Source organism: Aotus nancymaae, unplaced genomic scaffold (genome assembly GCF_030222135.1).
Source record: "Aotus nancymaae isolate 86718 unplaced genomic scaffold, 86718_ANA_hifiasm-v0.15.2.pri h1tg000039l, whole genome shotgun sequence".
Taxonomy (NCBI): Eukaryota; Metazoa; Chordata; class Mammalia; order Primates; family Aotidae; genus Aotus; species Aotus nancymaae.
Window position 1 is genome coordinate 1,380,001 of NW_026988453.1, and position 18,616 is coordinate 1,398,616.

The following is an 18,616-nucleotide window of genomic DNA, read 5'->3' on the forward strand; positions in this document are numbered from 1 at the left end:
TGAGAATGATGGTTTCCAGGTTCATCCATGTCCCTACAAAGGACGCGAACTCATCGTTTTTGATGGCTGCATAATATTCCATGGTGTATATGTGCCACATTTTTCCTGTCCAGTCTATCATCGATGGGCATTTGGGTTGGTTCCAGGTCTTTGCTATTGTAAACTGTGCTGCAGTGAACATTCGTGTGCATGTGTCCTTATAGTAGAACGATTTATAATCCTTTGGGTATATACCCAGTAATGGGATTGCTGGGTCAAATGGGATTTCTATTTCTAGGTCCTTGAGGAATCGCCACACTGTCTTCCACAATGGTTGAACTAATTTACACTCCCACCAACAGTGTAAAAGTGTTCCTATTTCTCCACATCCTCTCCAGCATCTGTTGTCTCTAGATTTTTTAATGATCGCCATTCTAACTGGCGTGAGATGGTATCTCAATGTAGTTTTGATTTGCATTTCTCTAATGACCAGTGATGATGAGCATTTTTTCATATGCTTGTTGGCCTCACGTATGTCTTCTTTTGTAAAGTATCTGTTCATATCTTTTGCCCATTTTTGAATGGGCTTCTTTGTTTTTTTCTTGTAAATCTGTTTTAGCTCGTTGTAAATTCTGTATATCAGCCCTTTGTCAGACGGGTAGGCTGCAAAAATTTTTTCCCATTGTGTTGGTTGCCGATTCACTCTATTGACTGTTTCTTTCGCTGTGCAGAAGCTGTGGAGTTTGATTAGGTCCCATTTGTCTATTTTGGCTTTTGTTGCCAATGCTTTTGGTGTTTTGGTCATAAAGTCCTTGCCTACGCCTATGTCCTGAATGGTTTTGCCTAGGTTTCCTTCTAGGATTTTTATGTTGTTCAGTCTTATGTTTAAGTCTTTAATCCATCTGGAGTCAATTTTAGTGTAAGGTGTCAGGAAGGGGTCGAGTTTCTGCTTTCTGCATATGGCTAGCCAGTTTTCCCAACACCACTTATTGAACAGGGAATCCTTTCCCCATTGCTTGTTTTTATCAGGTTTGTCAAAGATCGGATGGTTGTAGATATGTTGTGTTGCCTCCGACGCCTCTGTTCTGTTCCATTGGTCTATATCTCTGTTTTGGTACCAGTACCACGCTGTTTTGATTACTGTAGCCTTGTAGTAGAGTTTGATGTCCGGTAGTGTGATGCCTCCCGCTTTGTTCTTTTTGCTTAGAATTGACTTGGCTATGCGGGCTCTCTTTTGGTTCTGTATTTTAAGAGGCAGATTTGAGTTATCACCATTACTTCTACCTGGACATTTAACTAGATGTTGAATGCTCACTGAAGTTCTACAGCTACAGGCATTGCCTTCAGAAACTAGTCACAAAATGTACTGCCTGAAGTTAGTAAATGGCAGTTAAACCATACCAGCAGAAAATGAAAGGAAAATGATGTGAACTTTATTTACTTAGAAATGAAAAAAAATGAGGCAGATAAAATTAGAACATTGATACCCAACTTTAAAATCCCTTATTGTATTTGTGTCATTCTGCAATCAGCTTTGCTCCCTAATCCAGATCCTTTTCTGTCTCCTCAAATTCATTTATCTTGCTCCAGCTCCTCTTTCCAAGTCCTGCCCTAACCCTGGAGTTGCAGTCCCACTGAGCTACGCTGGAATGCTCACTTGCCAGAGCCCTGAATGTTTCACTGACCTAGAAAGTACTTGTCTTCCTGCCTTCGAGTGTGTGTGACATCAAACAATAAATCACACAGTAAATCATATACTTTTACTTCCCTTTTTCAATTAAGGTAATAGTGATTCTTCACGCCTGCTGTAGCCCATCCTGCTTTGCAGCTCTGGTATCTTTTCTCTGCAGAGACTTGTGAAATCTAAATTTTTTTGTATTTTTTTAAACTTCTTAAGCTGATTAGTATACTTGTGACAGCCAATATAGACATGAAAAGTTTAATTTACATTTAAAAATGAAATATTGATGATTTATAAAAGGTTTTATCTGGTATATGTGTTAGATAGAAACAATAATAGAGATACCTCCATATCCACAAGCCAGCTTAAGAAGTAAACATTAAAAATATTTTGACGTGTGTCTGCCACTCCCTTCCCTCAGAGATAATCATATCCTGAATTTAATGTTTATCATTCCTTTGATTTTCTTTATGGTTTTTCCTACGTTGGTATGAATTTCTAAAATAAAGTCTATCATTTACTTTTGCATTTTTTGAATTTTACATAAATGAAGCGTATTTTATATAAGCATTACACACACACACACACACATACTCAGAGCTTGCTTTTTTCACATAGCATCATGTTTGAGCCATTAGTGGTGTATGTGCTGTAGTTTATCCTTTTTGCTACTGTATAATATTCAGTTGTTCTCGTTGATTGTTGTTTAAGTTGTTTACAGTTATTTGCTATTACAAACAATGCTTCTCTGATATTCTTGTGCCTTTCCTAGTATACACATACAAGAATTTCTCTCGTTTGTGCTTAAGAATGGAAATTATGAGCCACAGGGGATGCATGTGTACCGCAAGTTAATGCCAGGTTGTTTTCCAAAGTTGCACCAGTGTACGTTTTCACCAGCAGCATATAAGAATTGCAGTCTTCTCTGTTTTAACATGCCATTCAAAACTTACGAAAACACAATATGGAACATAGTTATTGGTATTTGTGAAAGAGATTACTTTTGGAATGATTATTCCCTTACGAAAGAACTCTTTGATTCATTTTTTAAAATGTATTAAATTTCTACTATGATCTCTGAGGACCCAGAGAAATGAAAAAGAAACTAGTGGTATTATTCTTGCCCTCCAGGGGAAAAAGAGTCTATCTAGAACAATTTAATGTTAAACTCTGTGGCATGGGTTCCTGATTTAAATAAGAGTTCACAGAATGGAGATGTCAGTTTGAGCTGCTGGAATTGGTGGAATTGGAACTTCAGCCAGACTGTAAATGTGAGCCCAGATTGTGGTGAGCTTTGGAGCCAGGCAGAGGAATTTGAACTGTAGGCAATCGAGGATGCACTGTGGACTCTGAAGTAGGGTAACACTCTTCAAAATCCATTATTTTAAAAATAAAATTACAGGCTCAACATACAGAATAGACTGGAGAGAACATAGCTGCTAATCTGCCACAGGTCATCAGGATGGGAGGATGGATGGATTGAGATCCCTTTGGAAGTCTCTGGGGATTCTTGGATTCCTTCTCTGATTCTGAGTGTGGAAAACAGGGCTCAATTCTGTCTCTAGTGATTATTTTTTACATCGTGGAACCTTGTCATTAGATATAGAAAGAAAGAAGGGCAGAAAGAAAGAATGGAAGAAGGGATGGAGGGAGGAAGAAAAGAGCTCTTGCCTGCAGTTTTCTTTCTACCGATTGGAAGTTTGAATACATGTGAGTTAATTTGCACAGTTTTATTTCCAATCAGTATTAATTTTGTGTTACCCTGTAGATGCCTCTGTTTTTCACTGTGATAAACCTCAAAATAGGAAGTTAAAGTTTATTTTGGATTATCCCATTCCTTTTTGCTTTAGTGTTGATATTGTGACATCTTCTAGTTTAAACCTAATTGCTTCATAGAAGAGAGAAATGATATTATGAAGATGGTCTTAGCTTATTTATTAGGGAGCAATGCCTTAAACCTTTGTAAGGAGAAATATATTTACAGTTTAGACATATTATTGATTCTCGTGACGTATTACACTTATACTGAACAGGGAAACCCATGGTTCTTTCTTTTTAAAAAGTAATCTCTGCAGCTTAAAATAAAAAAATTTAAAAATATTGCTGACCAATGCTTTTCCTTTCTAAAGAATGGTAACTCAACTCTTTAAAAAAATCCTAAAGAATCAAATACTGAATTTCCTCATGCAACTTGTTATTTTAAGGCTATATTACTTGTCTCACAAGAACTGTATTACTATTCCCAGGTCCACTAGATTCCTTCTTGAACACTTTAGTTGAGTTCATAAGCTAAAGTACTAGTTTTTATTATTCATTTCTCTGCTTAGAAATTTTTAATGAGATATCGTCCAGAATCCTCAGCTTAGTTTTCAAGGCCTTTCCCTACTTTATGCCACTCCATTTAGTTTACTTATTCAAGGCCTTTAGCAAAGGATGTGCTTAACTCTGGCCACTTTTCCTGCAGGTTTGCCTGTTACCTGTATTGGAAAGAAGAGTGTGTGTGCTCAAGGCATGTTACTTTCTGGAAATTATAAAGGGATCTGAGACCCTTCAGTATATGGCAACATTAACTAATCTTTTGGAAAATTTACCATGTATCCCATCATGGTTCATTTGCAAAAAAATAAGATGGTGCCTTAACTAATAGAACAGTTTGAAAATTCTCTGTGCCAACTTTGCTTTTCTCTCTTGCCTCCTTCTTCAATGCTTCTATTCCTGCTGATCATTGAATTCATTTCTCTAGTATTTATTGATCACCTAGTGTTTATTGGTCAGTGTGTAAGGCTTTTGGAACATTAGGATAAACGTAATGGGACTCATGTGACTGTGGTGGGGGTACATCTAAAATAATGAGCTAGGCACTGTGATAGGAGCAGCCTTGAGGAGAACAGGTATGAGGAGGAGCTTAAGAAAGAGGCTTCACAGAGTTTGCGAGCTGTCTCAAAAATTAAGTTCTTTGTGTTGGAAGATTATCAAAAACTTGTTTTGATTTGGTATATGCAATCTCCATTTTATTATATTTTGCTCATTGATTAGAGCTATAGGATTAAAGTTGGTTCTTATTTTATCAATCTGACATAGTGTTATAGTAATGTAAATTTTGGGTCTCACTCTTTCTTAGTTCTTAGACAGTTGTTACTCTCATTTTTAAATAATACCTGAGGTATTTTGATCCTTTGCTCATTGATGCTTAATTTCTTTGTTTACTCTTAACTATGTTTCCAGATAACACTGTTTTACTGTGTGGCAGACATTGTCAGTGAGAATATTTTTAGAAAGAAAAGCTAAAAAACATACTTCAAGTATTTATACAAATAAACATAAAGTGACAGTATTGTACAGATTCACCTTTTTATTCAGGTGATCTCAAAAAGTCTTCCTCAAAGTATTATTTGATGTTGAATGCTTTCCTTTTATTTACTTATGTTTGCTAGTTGCTTTAAAGCATTTTTCAAGAAAATAACTTTTTAACTTTTATTAATAAGTTACTTTTTTTACCCATGTTAATTTTAGATTTTAGATTCTGCATGTTTGCATATAATTAGAAATTAGGATTATATATGATCAGAAATTTATGGACAATGAGAGCGCTTCCATAATACATACAGTGCTTTTAACATATTCAAAACCTCTGTGGCTCTGTGTTCAGTCCCGTTTTCAATGTTCAGTGTGATTAATAAATTTACCTCACAGCTTTTATGAACTCCATCATTTAATCTCTATAGACGTCCTTTCAATTTCCCAATTGTTATTTGAATAAATGAAAACTAAGCATTTGTAAGTATAATTCAAATGACATTTTAAAAAATTACAGGAGAATTTAGTAAATTAATGTTAGTTTTTACTTGGTAGAATAGGCTTTTATCTTAAAAATTAAAGCTTTTTAATTTTAATTACTTGTACTTGCAGTCTTATTCAGGCATTTCTAAACATATAAGAAACAGAAAATTTCCAATTTTATTGAATGTTTAACATTTTGGGGTTATAATGAATCCTCCTATGTGGCATAAATAGATTACTAATGTTGAAGTGTTTAAATAATAAAGTAGATATCACTGAAATAATTTAGTCCTTTGTCCTTTTTTGATGTTCCAGAGTTTCTTTTCTTTTTCATCTTTTGGTACCTTAGGGTTATTAGTCTGATGATGCATATTTTGACTGTATGAGTTTATTTAAAAATTTTTGAATTATAAACTCCTCTAGTTGCCATGCTACATGGATAAATAGAACTGAAGCGACTTTTTATATTCTCTGTTGAAGATTTTTATTATGTTCATTTAGTGTTTATTGAGGATCTACTATCTGGCAGGCACTGTACTTGACACTAGGGACACGATAATTAAATCCAACATGTTCGTGGGGGAAATAGACATATAGGCAAAACGGAAATGACATGCTGTGGTATTAGAGACAATCTAGATGGAGGAGAGCATTTTAGAGTGTGCAGCAAAGGTCTCTCCAAGGATGTGAAATTTAAGCTGAGGTGGAGGATAAGGAATCAGGCACCTGAAGAGCAGTGATAGGAAGGCTCTAGCTATAGAGCCAGGCGTGGTGCCTCACACCTGTAATCCTAGCACTTTGGGAGGCTGAGGTGGGCGGGTCAGTAGGTTAAGAGATCGAGACCATCCTGGCCAACATGGTGACACCCCATCTCTACTAAAAATACAAAAATTAGCCAGACATGTGGCACATACCTATAATCCCAGCTACTTGGGAGGCTGAGACTGGAGAATCACTTGAACCTCGGAGGCGGAGGTTGCAGTGAGCCGAGATCGCGCCACTGCACTCCAGCCTGGCGACAAAGTGAGACTCTGTCTCAAAAAAAAAAAAAAAGGCAAATAGAAAGGCTCTCAACAATAGGATGGATTTAAAGTATACTAAGAGCAAATCCTTGTGATCTTAGTGAATGGAGTGAGAGAGAGAAGTAGCATGGGGTTACAGAACTAGATGGGAATCAGATTTTTGAGAGTTCTGTTTGTACGCCGTGGAGAGAGGTTTATATGTAATTTATATGTTACATGTTGTTATAAAGGTATAAATGGCCGAAAGGGGTTTATACAAGTGAGTGATGAAGTCTGATTTTTTTTTAAGATTGCACAGACCACTATTATTTGCATAGAATATATTATTGTACTCAGTAAACAATAACAATGTCAAATATTACTGTTATTTAAAGTAATAATATTAACAGTGGATAAGAATCATTATTCATCCATTCACTTTCCTACTCATATCTGTATAGAATCTGTTGCTTTACTACCCGTAGCACTCTTAAAACTTGCCTCTCCTATTTTCTTTGATTGCGCCGTCTTGATTCTCCTACCTCTCTAGATGTCCTTTTCGTATTCCCCTCAATTGTTCCTCCTTTTTCTACTTCAGTCTTTTGTCATCTTTCTCACAGTTAAGATAAAGGTTTTTTTTTTTTTTTTTGGCTTCTCCTATACCCATGTCCTAACTCATGGCTTCCAGTGTACTTCTGTAGAGTGGTTCTTTAATCTGTAGCCTCAGCCCTGACTAAGTTTTGTTGTGCTACAAGTTCTCACAAATCAGAATAAAAGATGAATTTATAATAATTTCTCTAATTTTCTAATTTTAAGAAAATCCATTGAACAGAGCTTAGTGATGGACTGGAAGTTAGACTAGTATATCCTGGCCTATGGGTTAAAAGGCATCCCTTTGGAAACAAAGATTTTTTTCTAGTGATTCAGACAGATAGCTAGCTTCGTATCATCATTTACCAGAGATGTAAGGAATCTGCAAGAAAGAAATTGAGCCCTGATCTTCTAATTTCTAGTTCAGACATGTTGATGCCTTAGGATGATCAAGGAGGTTGACAGAAACTGGATTATAAAACTAGGTGCAAAGTTTCTGGCTTTTCATGGACTCACCTTGCTTAAGTTCTGTCCCCTTCCCTACCCCAGCAGAAACCAGTGGAGACACCAGTTAGAATGCCTTTGGATTTAGACAGGGAAGGGCTAGTGATAGAGGCTTTAATTACTTGGAGATTACTTGGTTCAGTGATTGTGATTTCTATATAGAGAGGCCACAGCCCTTCTGCTACAGATTTTCTAACCCCTTACCCATCTTCTCCCCCTTCAAATAAAAGAGATCAGCTCTGAAAGGGAAAGTCTTTGCCTACCAGTCAGCTAAGAAGAGAATCAGAAATTTGCAGGCTGATAGCAAAAATACTTCTTATGTGGAGGAGAGATTTGGGGCTCCCTTTCTTCTTCTCTTCCCTACCAACAAAGGTTGAGGAATATCTGTGCAGCAACTGGACAATGTGAATACAGGGACAGAAGCATCATTATACTACCGGGTTCAGAGAGGCAAGAACAGTATGAATAACAGTGGCATCATCCAGGGCGAGATCAGAAGGAGAAGGAATGCAGACCTGTCTCATGGATGACAGAGCTACTCATTTTAGGGACTGGGTGCTAGTTCTTTGTTCAGGCTCTGTAAATTGGTGAGGGCCAGGAAGTATTTAGTTAACACTTCCATATATGTAACGTTTATTTAAAATGAGATATACTGGGTTTGTCAGATTTGCTTACTATATACTTTTAAGTACTTTTCTGCATTTTAAATGGTCTTCTAACAATTTGACATGTCTTTTTAAGGGTATTTCTGTTAAATTACTTGAAGGATTCTGTTTTCTTTTTAAGAAATCTAGTGTTAACCTTTTCAGTTTCATTAGCTATGAGTAATTTTGGCAAAATTTTAAGATGACAAAAGAAAACCTTTAAAATGATTCAGAGAATGCCAAGAATTTATCAGTCATTATTTGCCTAACCACAGCTCATCTCTTGCCCTTACCAAGTATGAGTTAAAAAAGCCTGAAGAAACTTTGGTAGAGCTGAATGAAAACGATGCCTCCTGAAGACTTGTTTGTACATATTAAATGTAAGATATTCTGACAAAGTCCATGTTTTCACCCAAGACATACTGCTTTTTCTTGCTCATAAAATCACCAGACAGCTTTGAATCTTTGGGAATGACTTAATCTAAAGATTCAGTATTTATTTTTGTCTTGACTTGCTGGCTAAGAGAAAAAGAAAGATAAGAGACTTCTGAATTTCGAGTTAAATGTACTTGTAAATGTATTTGGCTCAGAATTTAGTTTTGCTTTAGATGTGCCAACAATACTTATCTCTCCCTGAGTTTGAGGAGTGACTTTTTGTATTATTAAAAATTCAGTTAAAAATAAAAGTCAGTTGCAGCACTGTTAACAATAGCAAAGACCTGGAACCAACCCAAATGTCCATCGACAATAGACTGAATAAAGAAAATGTGGCACTTATACACCATGGAATACTATGCAGCCATAAAAAACGATGAGTTTGTGTCCTTTATAGGGACATGGATGAATCTGGAAACCATCATTCTCAGTAAACTGACACAAGAACAGAAAATCAAACACCACATGGTATCACTCATAAGTGTGTGTTGAACAATTAGAACACGTGGACACAGGGAGGGGAGCAGCACACACTGCAGTCAGTTGGGGGGAACTAGGGGAGGGACAGCGGGGGTGGGAAGGGATAACGTGGGGAAAAATACCATCTTGGGGAAAAATACCACATGGTATTTTTCCCATCAGGGGTATTTTTCCCAGCGGGGGTGAGGTGGGGAGGAAGGCAGCAAACCACCTTGCCATGTATGTACCTATGCAACAATCCTGCATGATCTGCACATGTACCCCAGAACCTAAAGTTCAATAAAAAGAAAAAAAAATTAGTTTGTAATTGTAAATTAATTTTTATAACTTGAATTAAAGATTTTCTACATAGCATGTTCCTGTCTTGATATTTTATATCTCGTTATGGTTTCCTAAAACTCTTACACATATTATTCATTCTCATCTCACTCACATATTATTCATTCTCATCTCACTCACCCTCTGCTGTTTTTTAAAAACGTTGTTCCACATCATAGAGACATTGATTACTGAAAGATTTTATATATATATATCTCCAAGTTTGTGAGTTTCTTCATTTTAATTACTGGTACAGTATGGGCATTATTTTTTCTCTGTCTCCTAAAACAAACAAACAAAATGCCAGGAATTCCATCAAGATCTGGGACACAATTTTGTGCTTTCCCGCATATCTTTGAGTTATCTCAAATTCCTTGTAACTAGCATTTCCTGACAATGGCATCAGCATTCGTGATGTGTCAAGAGTCAGTTATTTCTCATGCCATTTTGATTTTAAAGTGCAGGTAGTCTGTGTTTGTGTGTTTCATACCTATAACTAACATCAAGTTCAAATTTTTCGATTTCCATTAGTGTTTGTTTTATGGTTTAACATGTGATATAGTAATCCCTTTTGGGCAATGAATGACATTTCTGTGTGAAATTGCTAAATGTAAAGCTTATTCCTTTAACTCAAGAACTTTCAGTTTTACTTATTTTTATACATATTTTTTTTTTCCTGAAGGGCATTACGCATTCCTGCTTATATAAATCAGTTAGCGAGAGCCCCACCGACCAGCCGTACTCACCCCCGTTAACGTTCTTACATCACTTGGTACAAGTAGCACTTACAAGCTGCATGTTAATTTTCTGTGTTGCAGTCTGCATTCTGCATCTGACATTGTGCATCTTAAAGGACTGCAAGATGGTTTTCTTATTTGTATCTGTAATAAAATGTGATAGTAAGATGGCATTCAGCATGGAGTTTTATACGTAGAAAGCATGGACATGAACAGTTTCAGCTTGTCAGTACTCAGGATCAGGTTATTCATATTAATCATTTATGTGTAGAGTAAAAGTATGGTGCTCTTTGAGAGAATTTCGGCAAGGTTTTTTCTTCTTTCCTTTAATGGAGTCATATGGTTTTTTCTTTAATACTGGTATTTTTTTTTTTAACCCGTGCTATTGGTGTCCATTTATATCTAAGCTATTAGCCCATTTTGTCAAAGTTTGATGTATACAACAGCTTAATGTGTGCCAAAACGTATCTCATTAGATAGTTTATGCAAACTTTGTGATAGTGATTTGCCACTCATAGTCCTTCCCTTTTTTTTCCCCCCTTTTCCTTTCCTTGCTGTTGTTTCATTGCATTCCATTCTGAAATCATGGTGGTTAACGTGAGTTCACTGTGGCTGACATGGTTAGAATTACTGCTAATGAAGAAAAGAGAAGTTAGTACTTTTAATATATGTACCAGCATACATAGTTCTTCTTCTGTTATTTAATTAAGTGGGAGAGACTTTAATGTAATCTAGTCTGTCTCTTTTTGTAAACCATTAACTAAGGTAAGGCTTTATATTTGTTCAAATCTTAACAATATGCAGTGCTCAACTATTTTACATTAAAAGTTGCAGAATGTAAATGTGATGTTTGAAGTTTTCATTAGAAGTAGTAAAACCAAAATAGGAAACTATTTTGATATAATGTTAGTGAAAAAGCATATATATAATTTTATATGCTGTTATTTTCACTATGTAAAAAGCACATGTATTTTTACAAGAAATGGAAGGAACTGAGCAAAGCTAAAATTCTTTAAGGCAATGAGTTTATGGATTTTATTTTTGTTTTATAATCTTATCTAATATCTTCATTTTTTTAATTTAGAAAAAATTAGAACTTCCTGTATCTTTGGATATTAAGAATGATACCTAGAAAAAGTTGCCTCTTAGAAGCTATAATTATATACCCTTAATCTGTATTTACTTTTATGCATTAGATATCTTTTGTTTCCAGCTGGCAGAATCCTATAATTCTTTCAAGGTTCACCTCTAATGTTACCCCCTCCCTACATGAGAGGAATTCCTTCCATAGTTTTCTAATACTACACTTTGCACACACATATATTATAATACTTATTAGATAGTTGCGTACGCATTAGACTTCGTAACAGCCTGGCTAATTGCAAAAACACTGACTGTGGAGCTAGAACAACGTGCCTTCAAGTCCTAATTCTGTCCCTTACTAGTTTTATGATCATAAGCATGTTATTTAATCTTTTTGAACCTTAATCCTCATCTTGACATTGGGACCATTACTACCTATTTTATAAGATTGCAAGGAAGTTTAAAGCATCATTTGTAAAGAGGCCAACCCTCTCTGGTAGGTGTCTAATAACTACTTCTCTAATTAGAAAGACTTGGATTCTGTCACTCCTTTCACGTTGTACCTTCTTTTCTTGGAATGTTGGCTGGCTGAATCAGGAAGACTTGATCAAGCTGATTACTAAAAATGTTATTAATTTTTGTATTTATTATGTAACCAGGGTTTTAATCAGCTTGCAGTATTGACTTAGTTTTTTTATGTGTGTGTGTGCGCAGTCTCTAAGATATTGTTTTTTTAAATGTTATTTTCCACACACTCGAGAACGTTGAGAGATTTGTGTTTTCAGAGACACATGAAATATCTTTTTGATTGTATTATTTCTTTTTATGTTTTTAACAGTAGTTAATATTTTTCAAACTTCTTCATTATCTTTCCCCCAAGCTGCCTTTTTAGACATATTTTTCTAATTACCTCCACCCATGAAATTTTAATACTACAAATACAGTATATCTATTTATTTGCAGTACTTTATGTGTATCTATGCTTTATACTTAATAGAGTAAAATTTTGTCACCCTTCTCCTCAAAGGACCATTTTTCACCCCCTTGGAATGATACCACCCTTGTCAGGAATGCATACTTCAGACCTTTTAGACATGATCTGATGGAACAGATTAATGGTTCATTGCTTGGGTTCTAGTTGGATAAGAATGAATTCTGCTTGCTCTGTTGATTAGCTGTGTGACCTTCTGTCTCTTAGCTTTCTAAAGCTTCTCTTCTTCTGTAAAATGGGAATACTACTATTATCATCCTCATAAGGTTGTACAGTATATCTAGCATATATTAATTGCTCAACATATATTAGCTATTACTTTATCATCTTAATAATCATGACTTTAATTTTGTTTATTGGAACTTAAGACCTACTCAGGGTTATCTAACTTCTCTTTATCCATTTTTAAATATTGACTGCCAAAAATGTAAGCATTGTTGGTAACATAAGGTGTCTACGGACCTCCATAATAACTAAAAGCTAATCAGAAAGAAAATTCCTTAGTGTACATATAATTACATGTAGAGTATTAAAAATGAATTTACATGATAGCTTGAACCATAGGTTATCATTTTATTAAATAATTCTGGGTTCTATTTTTAGATATTTGATTTAATGGATGCCAAAGCACGTGCTGATTGTATCAAAGAAATAGATCTTCTTAAGGTAAATAATGAACTGTTGACTATTTTGAACATAACTGGACATGGTGATAAAAGTGATTTACTAAAACATCACACTTAAACACAAAAAGATTTTCAAGACTTACGCTACATTGATTTCAGATAATATTATGTAAGGTTGAATCTCAGTATATTGAAGAGTGTAGTTATTTTTTGGATTTATTGCTAAACAATGTAATCAGAACATTTGGGAGGATCAGCTTTTTTTTCTCATTTCAAACTAGGAAATAGATAAAAATGGGCATAAAACATTGAAGAATTTTTTTTCTTGACCACCCCAACAAGACATATTCTAGAGGTTAAGTAATATAAATACAAATTAGTATTATCTCCACGTGTATTATATTGAGAATGTGGACTAATCCAAATGGTTCACATGCATCTTCTAATGTTTCAAAACCTTTTTCCAGATTTAGAAAGAATGCATATAAAGAGTATGCCAGGAATTAGCTTTTTAGTTTCTCATCCACTAAGAATATGACTGGGATATCAGTTATTTTTGCACTGATTCTTTTCTAGTGAAGTTTCTTTTGAGAAATGCCGTGGCTTATGTTGTATTTTTAGCTTTTAGCTAAGACTTGGTTGTTTTTTTATGCTGTACATTTGTGTTAGTGCCTAAGATGTACCAGATTTATGCAGAAAGGAAAAGAGTAAGGTCAAAATAAACTGTGTTTTCTGACTGTTTTGTTAATTGTAGTTATTTCCTGGCACATTAAGTAGCTGGCTTAAATATATATAAACTTTTGCTGTAGAAATAGCATGTCATCATAGGAAATTTGGGGAGAAAACTTTAAGTAGGAGAAAGTTACCCATACTTCCTACATAATTTCTCTGAGAAACAATTCATCTTGTATTAATGTGTTTAAAAATTGAACAAAAAGATTGTAAATGAGTAGGGACTGATATATATATATATATTTCTACAAGGTAAAATTTTTCTTAGGGATGATTTTATGAATTGGCTCACATAAATAAGGTTTGTATACTTATTTGATATAAAAGCAATAGTTAGATATAGTATAGTAGATACCAACTGTGTTTTGTCTACTAACTGGAGTTATTCTAGGACCAGCTGTAACTTCAAAGTAGGAGTAAAAAGAGATACTTTATTTATCATTGAGAGTTTCTAAATGAAAGTTCTCATTTTGAAGGATGTAATTTTTAGCAGTTGGTGACCTAATTCTGTCATTTACTTCTTGCATCTGTTGATATGCTTATTGGGCATAGCAGTACTTTTAAATTAAGATTTAAGTATAAAATATATTATTCCTAATAAAGAATATTAAGATAAAATTAATTTATACCTGGGGTTTACTTTTAATAATTGTCATATTTGTTTCAAAATTCACTAAAGAAAAATATACTGTCATGTTAAGATTTCTGTAATTTAAAAAATGCAGTTAAGTTTATTCTTAAGTTACAAAACTGAAAACTGTTAACTGTAAGTGATTCTTGGAAAAAAACCTTCTGATGCCTGTTTTATTTTCTCAGCAACTCAACCATCCAAATGTAATAAAATATTACGCCTCATTCATTGAAGATAATGAACTAAACATAGTGTTGGAACTGGCAGATGCTGGTGACCTCTCCAGAATGATAAAGGTAAGTTTTTAAAAATTGTTAACTTTTTTTTTTTTTCCCTAATAGAATTGTATGTTAAAGTATATATAGGGATATTAGGTGTTTTAAACTAAAGACCTCAATGCAAGGCTTATCTGGTAGATATGTAATAAATAGTAGATGGTTAGTGATCATATTTCTGAAACTGGTTTACTTGGTGATATTTACACTGGTCAGCTTAAAAATCTGAACACCCCAAAACCAACTTGGAAAGAGGGCACAATACTTGTCTTCTGTAAGTCAAGTTACATTTTAGCTGTTTGATTCTCTGAGCAGACCCTGCTTGATCCTATGTCTCTGGACATGAGTGAAAGAGGTAGAAAGTGATTCTAGAGCAGCCTGACTTCTGGGAGGGATCCATCAAAGAAAGTGGGATTTGCAGTCAGACCTTGGATATCAACCCCTACCTTGGCCACATAAAAGTTATTTAACTTTCTTTTCTAAGGGCATATTAATTGGGTTTAAGTTCAGCTGCAATTAATAGAAACCCGTAAGTAACAGTAGCTTAAAAACTTTGTCTTTGGGCCAGTTACTTCTCTGTCACATTTTCTAAAAAACACAATAATAATAGAACCTATTTCACAGGATTGTTGTAATTGTTGAATTAATATTTATTAAGAACTTAGAAGAATGCCTCATACATTGTAAGGCTATGTAAATGTAGCTGTTGCTGCCATTATTATTGTTCTTGTTCTTACTTCTCTGTCACGTAAAAGTTGGGCCAGTATGGTAGCTCTGCTCTATCAAAATTATTTTAGCAATCCAGCCTATTTCTAGCTTATTCAGTCACACTAGGCTTGAAGGGACAAAGAGTACATTCAGGCTTTCTCTTAAAGCACATTCCTGAATGCTGCCTGCCACACAACATTTTCAGCTTCATTCCCTTGGCCAGAATGTAGTCTCATGTACCTATCCAGCTGCAAGGAAGGCTGGAAAATAAAGTCTTCATTCAGCCGACCATACGTCTAGCTAAACTTCTATTACTATGGAAGACAAGTTGAACCATCTAGAAACAGAGAATAACTGAATGAGAAAAACAAAGGCTATTTATTTGAGCTTGCTTTAGCAAGGGAGTCAGCCAATCATCACCTGCATCTTGGCAGAGAATTAAAATCAGGCAAAGGAATGAAAGGTTTATAGAGGGAAGAAAAGGGAAGCCTTTGGGTATGCCCTGATGGAAAGCTGCTGGCATGGAGAAGCCATAGACCAGCTGACTAGAAGTAGGGCGTCTTTGTGATTGGTTAGAAGTTCATACTTGGCTTTCTCTGGTTGGTCCTAGTTAGAAGCAGTAACAAAATTAGGGAAGCTGTCAGTTACTAATCAATCATTATAGAAGTTACTGTTTAGCTTCTTAGATTGTCACTAGAGATAGCAATCTGGCTTCCTGCAAGTCTAGATTACAGCATGCTGGCTTCCTGGGTTGTTTACTGTAGATAAAGGCTGTTATCCTGGGTAGATAGGCACAGATAGATGGATGGATATGTATACATACATTAGTACCTATGTCTTTAAAAAGTATATATAAACATACTACATATTATAGTACTTAACCATCCTAATAACACCATATGACAGGTATTACTGACCCAATTTTATTTATATGGTCGTTCCTTTTTCTCCTTCATTTCCATGTCCCAGAAATAACCTCTAACCTTTATGTTCATAAAACCTTCCCAACTTTACTTGCTATCTTTATACACACTTAAATATAAAAATCTATACTAATCATGCATTCTTTCTCAGACACATCACAATTTATTTTATTTTTGCTTTGTTAATAATTGGATTGTTTTCATTTTTTCTTACAGAGAAATCTCAAGTACAAAGCCTTATATACATCAATACAACTATATCTATGCATACTTTATTGTCAATTTCTATTATATAGATTCATATAAATAATATCACTGAGAGTATGCACATTTTAAAACACAATAACTATTGCCAGATTATTCCCTTCAATAGTTAATACCAGTTGGTAGCTTTTAAAAAGATAGCTCTATATTTTATTTTTTCTGTTATTAGACATTTTACTCTGTGCCAGGTACATGGTTTATTGCTTTTTGGAACTCATTGTCTAGTGGGAGAAACAGGCATTTGATGAATACTAATATAAAACTATATACCTGCAGTTGTAATAAGTTATATAAACAAAAGTGTGAGTTATAATGGATAGTTATAGCAGGACATCTGAAACTACACTGGTGAATTCTGATGGCAGTTAAAGGATTTTAATCAGTGGTCCTATATAATCTTGACCTAGTTATTTAATCTTAATGATTGAGCCAGTTTCCACATCAATAAAATTCGATCAGTAAAACCTGTCCTACAGGGTTATTATGATGGTTAAGTAATATAGTATGTTTATATATATATACTTTTTAAGGACATATGTACAAATGTATGTACACATACCTGTCCGTCTATCTGTGCCTGTGTCCATGTATGATATCTGATAAGTATTCACGTTTTCTTTATTCCGTTTAAACTTCTGATCACTACTCTTCTAGTCTCCTTGGATCACAGAAATCTACCCTTTTCTACTCTTCAAAGTTGACTTCATTCTTCCAGTTTTACAGAGTAAATAGAAGTCACCACACAGGAGCACCCTCACTTTCCCATGACCAAACCTGATAGACCTACTTGTGTCTGTTACTGTTCTCCCCTCCTTCTCTCATGTTACCATATTCTTTTTTTTTTTTTTTTGAGACGAAGTTTCGCTCTTGTTACCCAGGCTGGAGTGCAATGGCGCAATCTCGGCTCACTGCAACCTCCGCCTCCTGGGTTCAGGCAATTCTCCTGCCTCAGCCTCCTGAGTAGCTGGGACTACAGGCACGCGCCACCATGCCTAGCTAATTTTTTGTATTTTTAGTAGAGACGGGGTTTCACCATGTTGACCAGGATGGTCTCGATCTCTTGACCTCGTGATCCACCCGCCTCGGCCTCCTAAAGTGCTGGGATTACAGGCATGAGCCACTGCGCCCGGCCCACCATATTCTTGTTAGATTGGATTGGAGGGATTGTTCTGTGCCCTCCACCTGAGTTCTCTGTCCTTTTTCTGCCTGTATTCTCAGAAATCTTAATTCCTATCATTATCTGTTCCCAGTCCTAGATCCACAACCATTGTGCACTTCTGAGTTCCTTCTCTCATCATTTGAATATTCTCAGGTCACTATTATTTTAAATATGTTTATATGTATACATATGTACACATACCTGTCTCACATTCGTTCATTTATTCATTCAAGAAACTTATTTTCCAGTGGCAAGTCAAATAAAATGCTAAAAACAAGTACAATATATGATATGCCAGATGTTGATAAAATCAATGAAGAAAAATTAAAGAAAGGCAATAAGGAGTTTGGAGGAGGTGTGTTGCTATTTTATTTTATTTATTTATTTAATTTTTTTGAGATGGAGTCTTACTCTGTCGCCCAGGCTGGAGTGCACTGGTGTGATCTCGGCTCACTGTAACCTCCGCCTCCCAGGTTCAAGCGATTCTCCTGTCTCTGCCTCCCTAGTAACTGGGATAACAGATGCATGCCACCACACCTGGCTAATTTTGTGTTTTCAATAGAGATGGGATTTCACCATGATGGTCAGGCTGATCTCAAATTCCTGACCTCAGCTGTTCACCTGCCTCAGCCTCCCAAAGTGCTCAAGTGAGCCACTGCAGCCGGCCTTTGTGTTGCTATTTTAAATAAGATGATCTCAGAAGATCTTCTTAAATCCTTCCACCCTCACCTCTGCCTGCCTTTTCCTTCAGTTACTACCCTAGTTCTTTTTTTTCCTTCACAGACATTTACTCCTGACCCTCTTTCCAACCTACCACACATAATGGCTCTTCAATGACCTCTCTCCTGAAAGCCAGAGGACTTTGCCCAGTCTTCATTCTGCTTGATCTCTCAGAAGCATTTGGCTCTGCTTTTCATACTCTTCTTTCTAAAATACTCCTCCACTGGCTTATTGAGTCCCACAGTGTCTTGATTTTCTTCCTACCTCTCTGGAGACTATCATTTTTCTTAACTGAGTCATTTACTTCCTGGCCTTTAATGATGGAATTTTAAGTTTCAGTCCTGACTTTTTTTT

The 18,616-nt window shown here is 35.4% G+C and overlaps 1 protein-coding gene across 2 annotated transcripts in view; it reads left to right on the forward strand.

Moving 5' to 3' along the window:
• NEK7 (NIMA related kinase 7) overlaps positions 1-18,616 on the forward strand; it is a 159,802-nt gene that overhangs the window by 91,323 nt on the left and 49,863 nt on the right. For both annotated transcript variants that reach the window (XM_012459581.2, XM_012459582.3), the window contains exons 4-5: positions 12,828-12,890; positions 14,399-14,509. In XM_012459581.2, the coding sequence (XP_012315004.1) occupies positions 12,828-12,890; positions 14,399-14,509 (174 nt within the window). The remainder of the gene's footprint in view (positions 1-12,827; positions 12,891-14,398; positions 14,510-18,616) is intronic.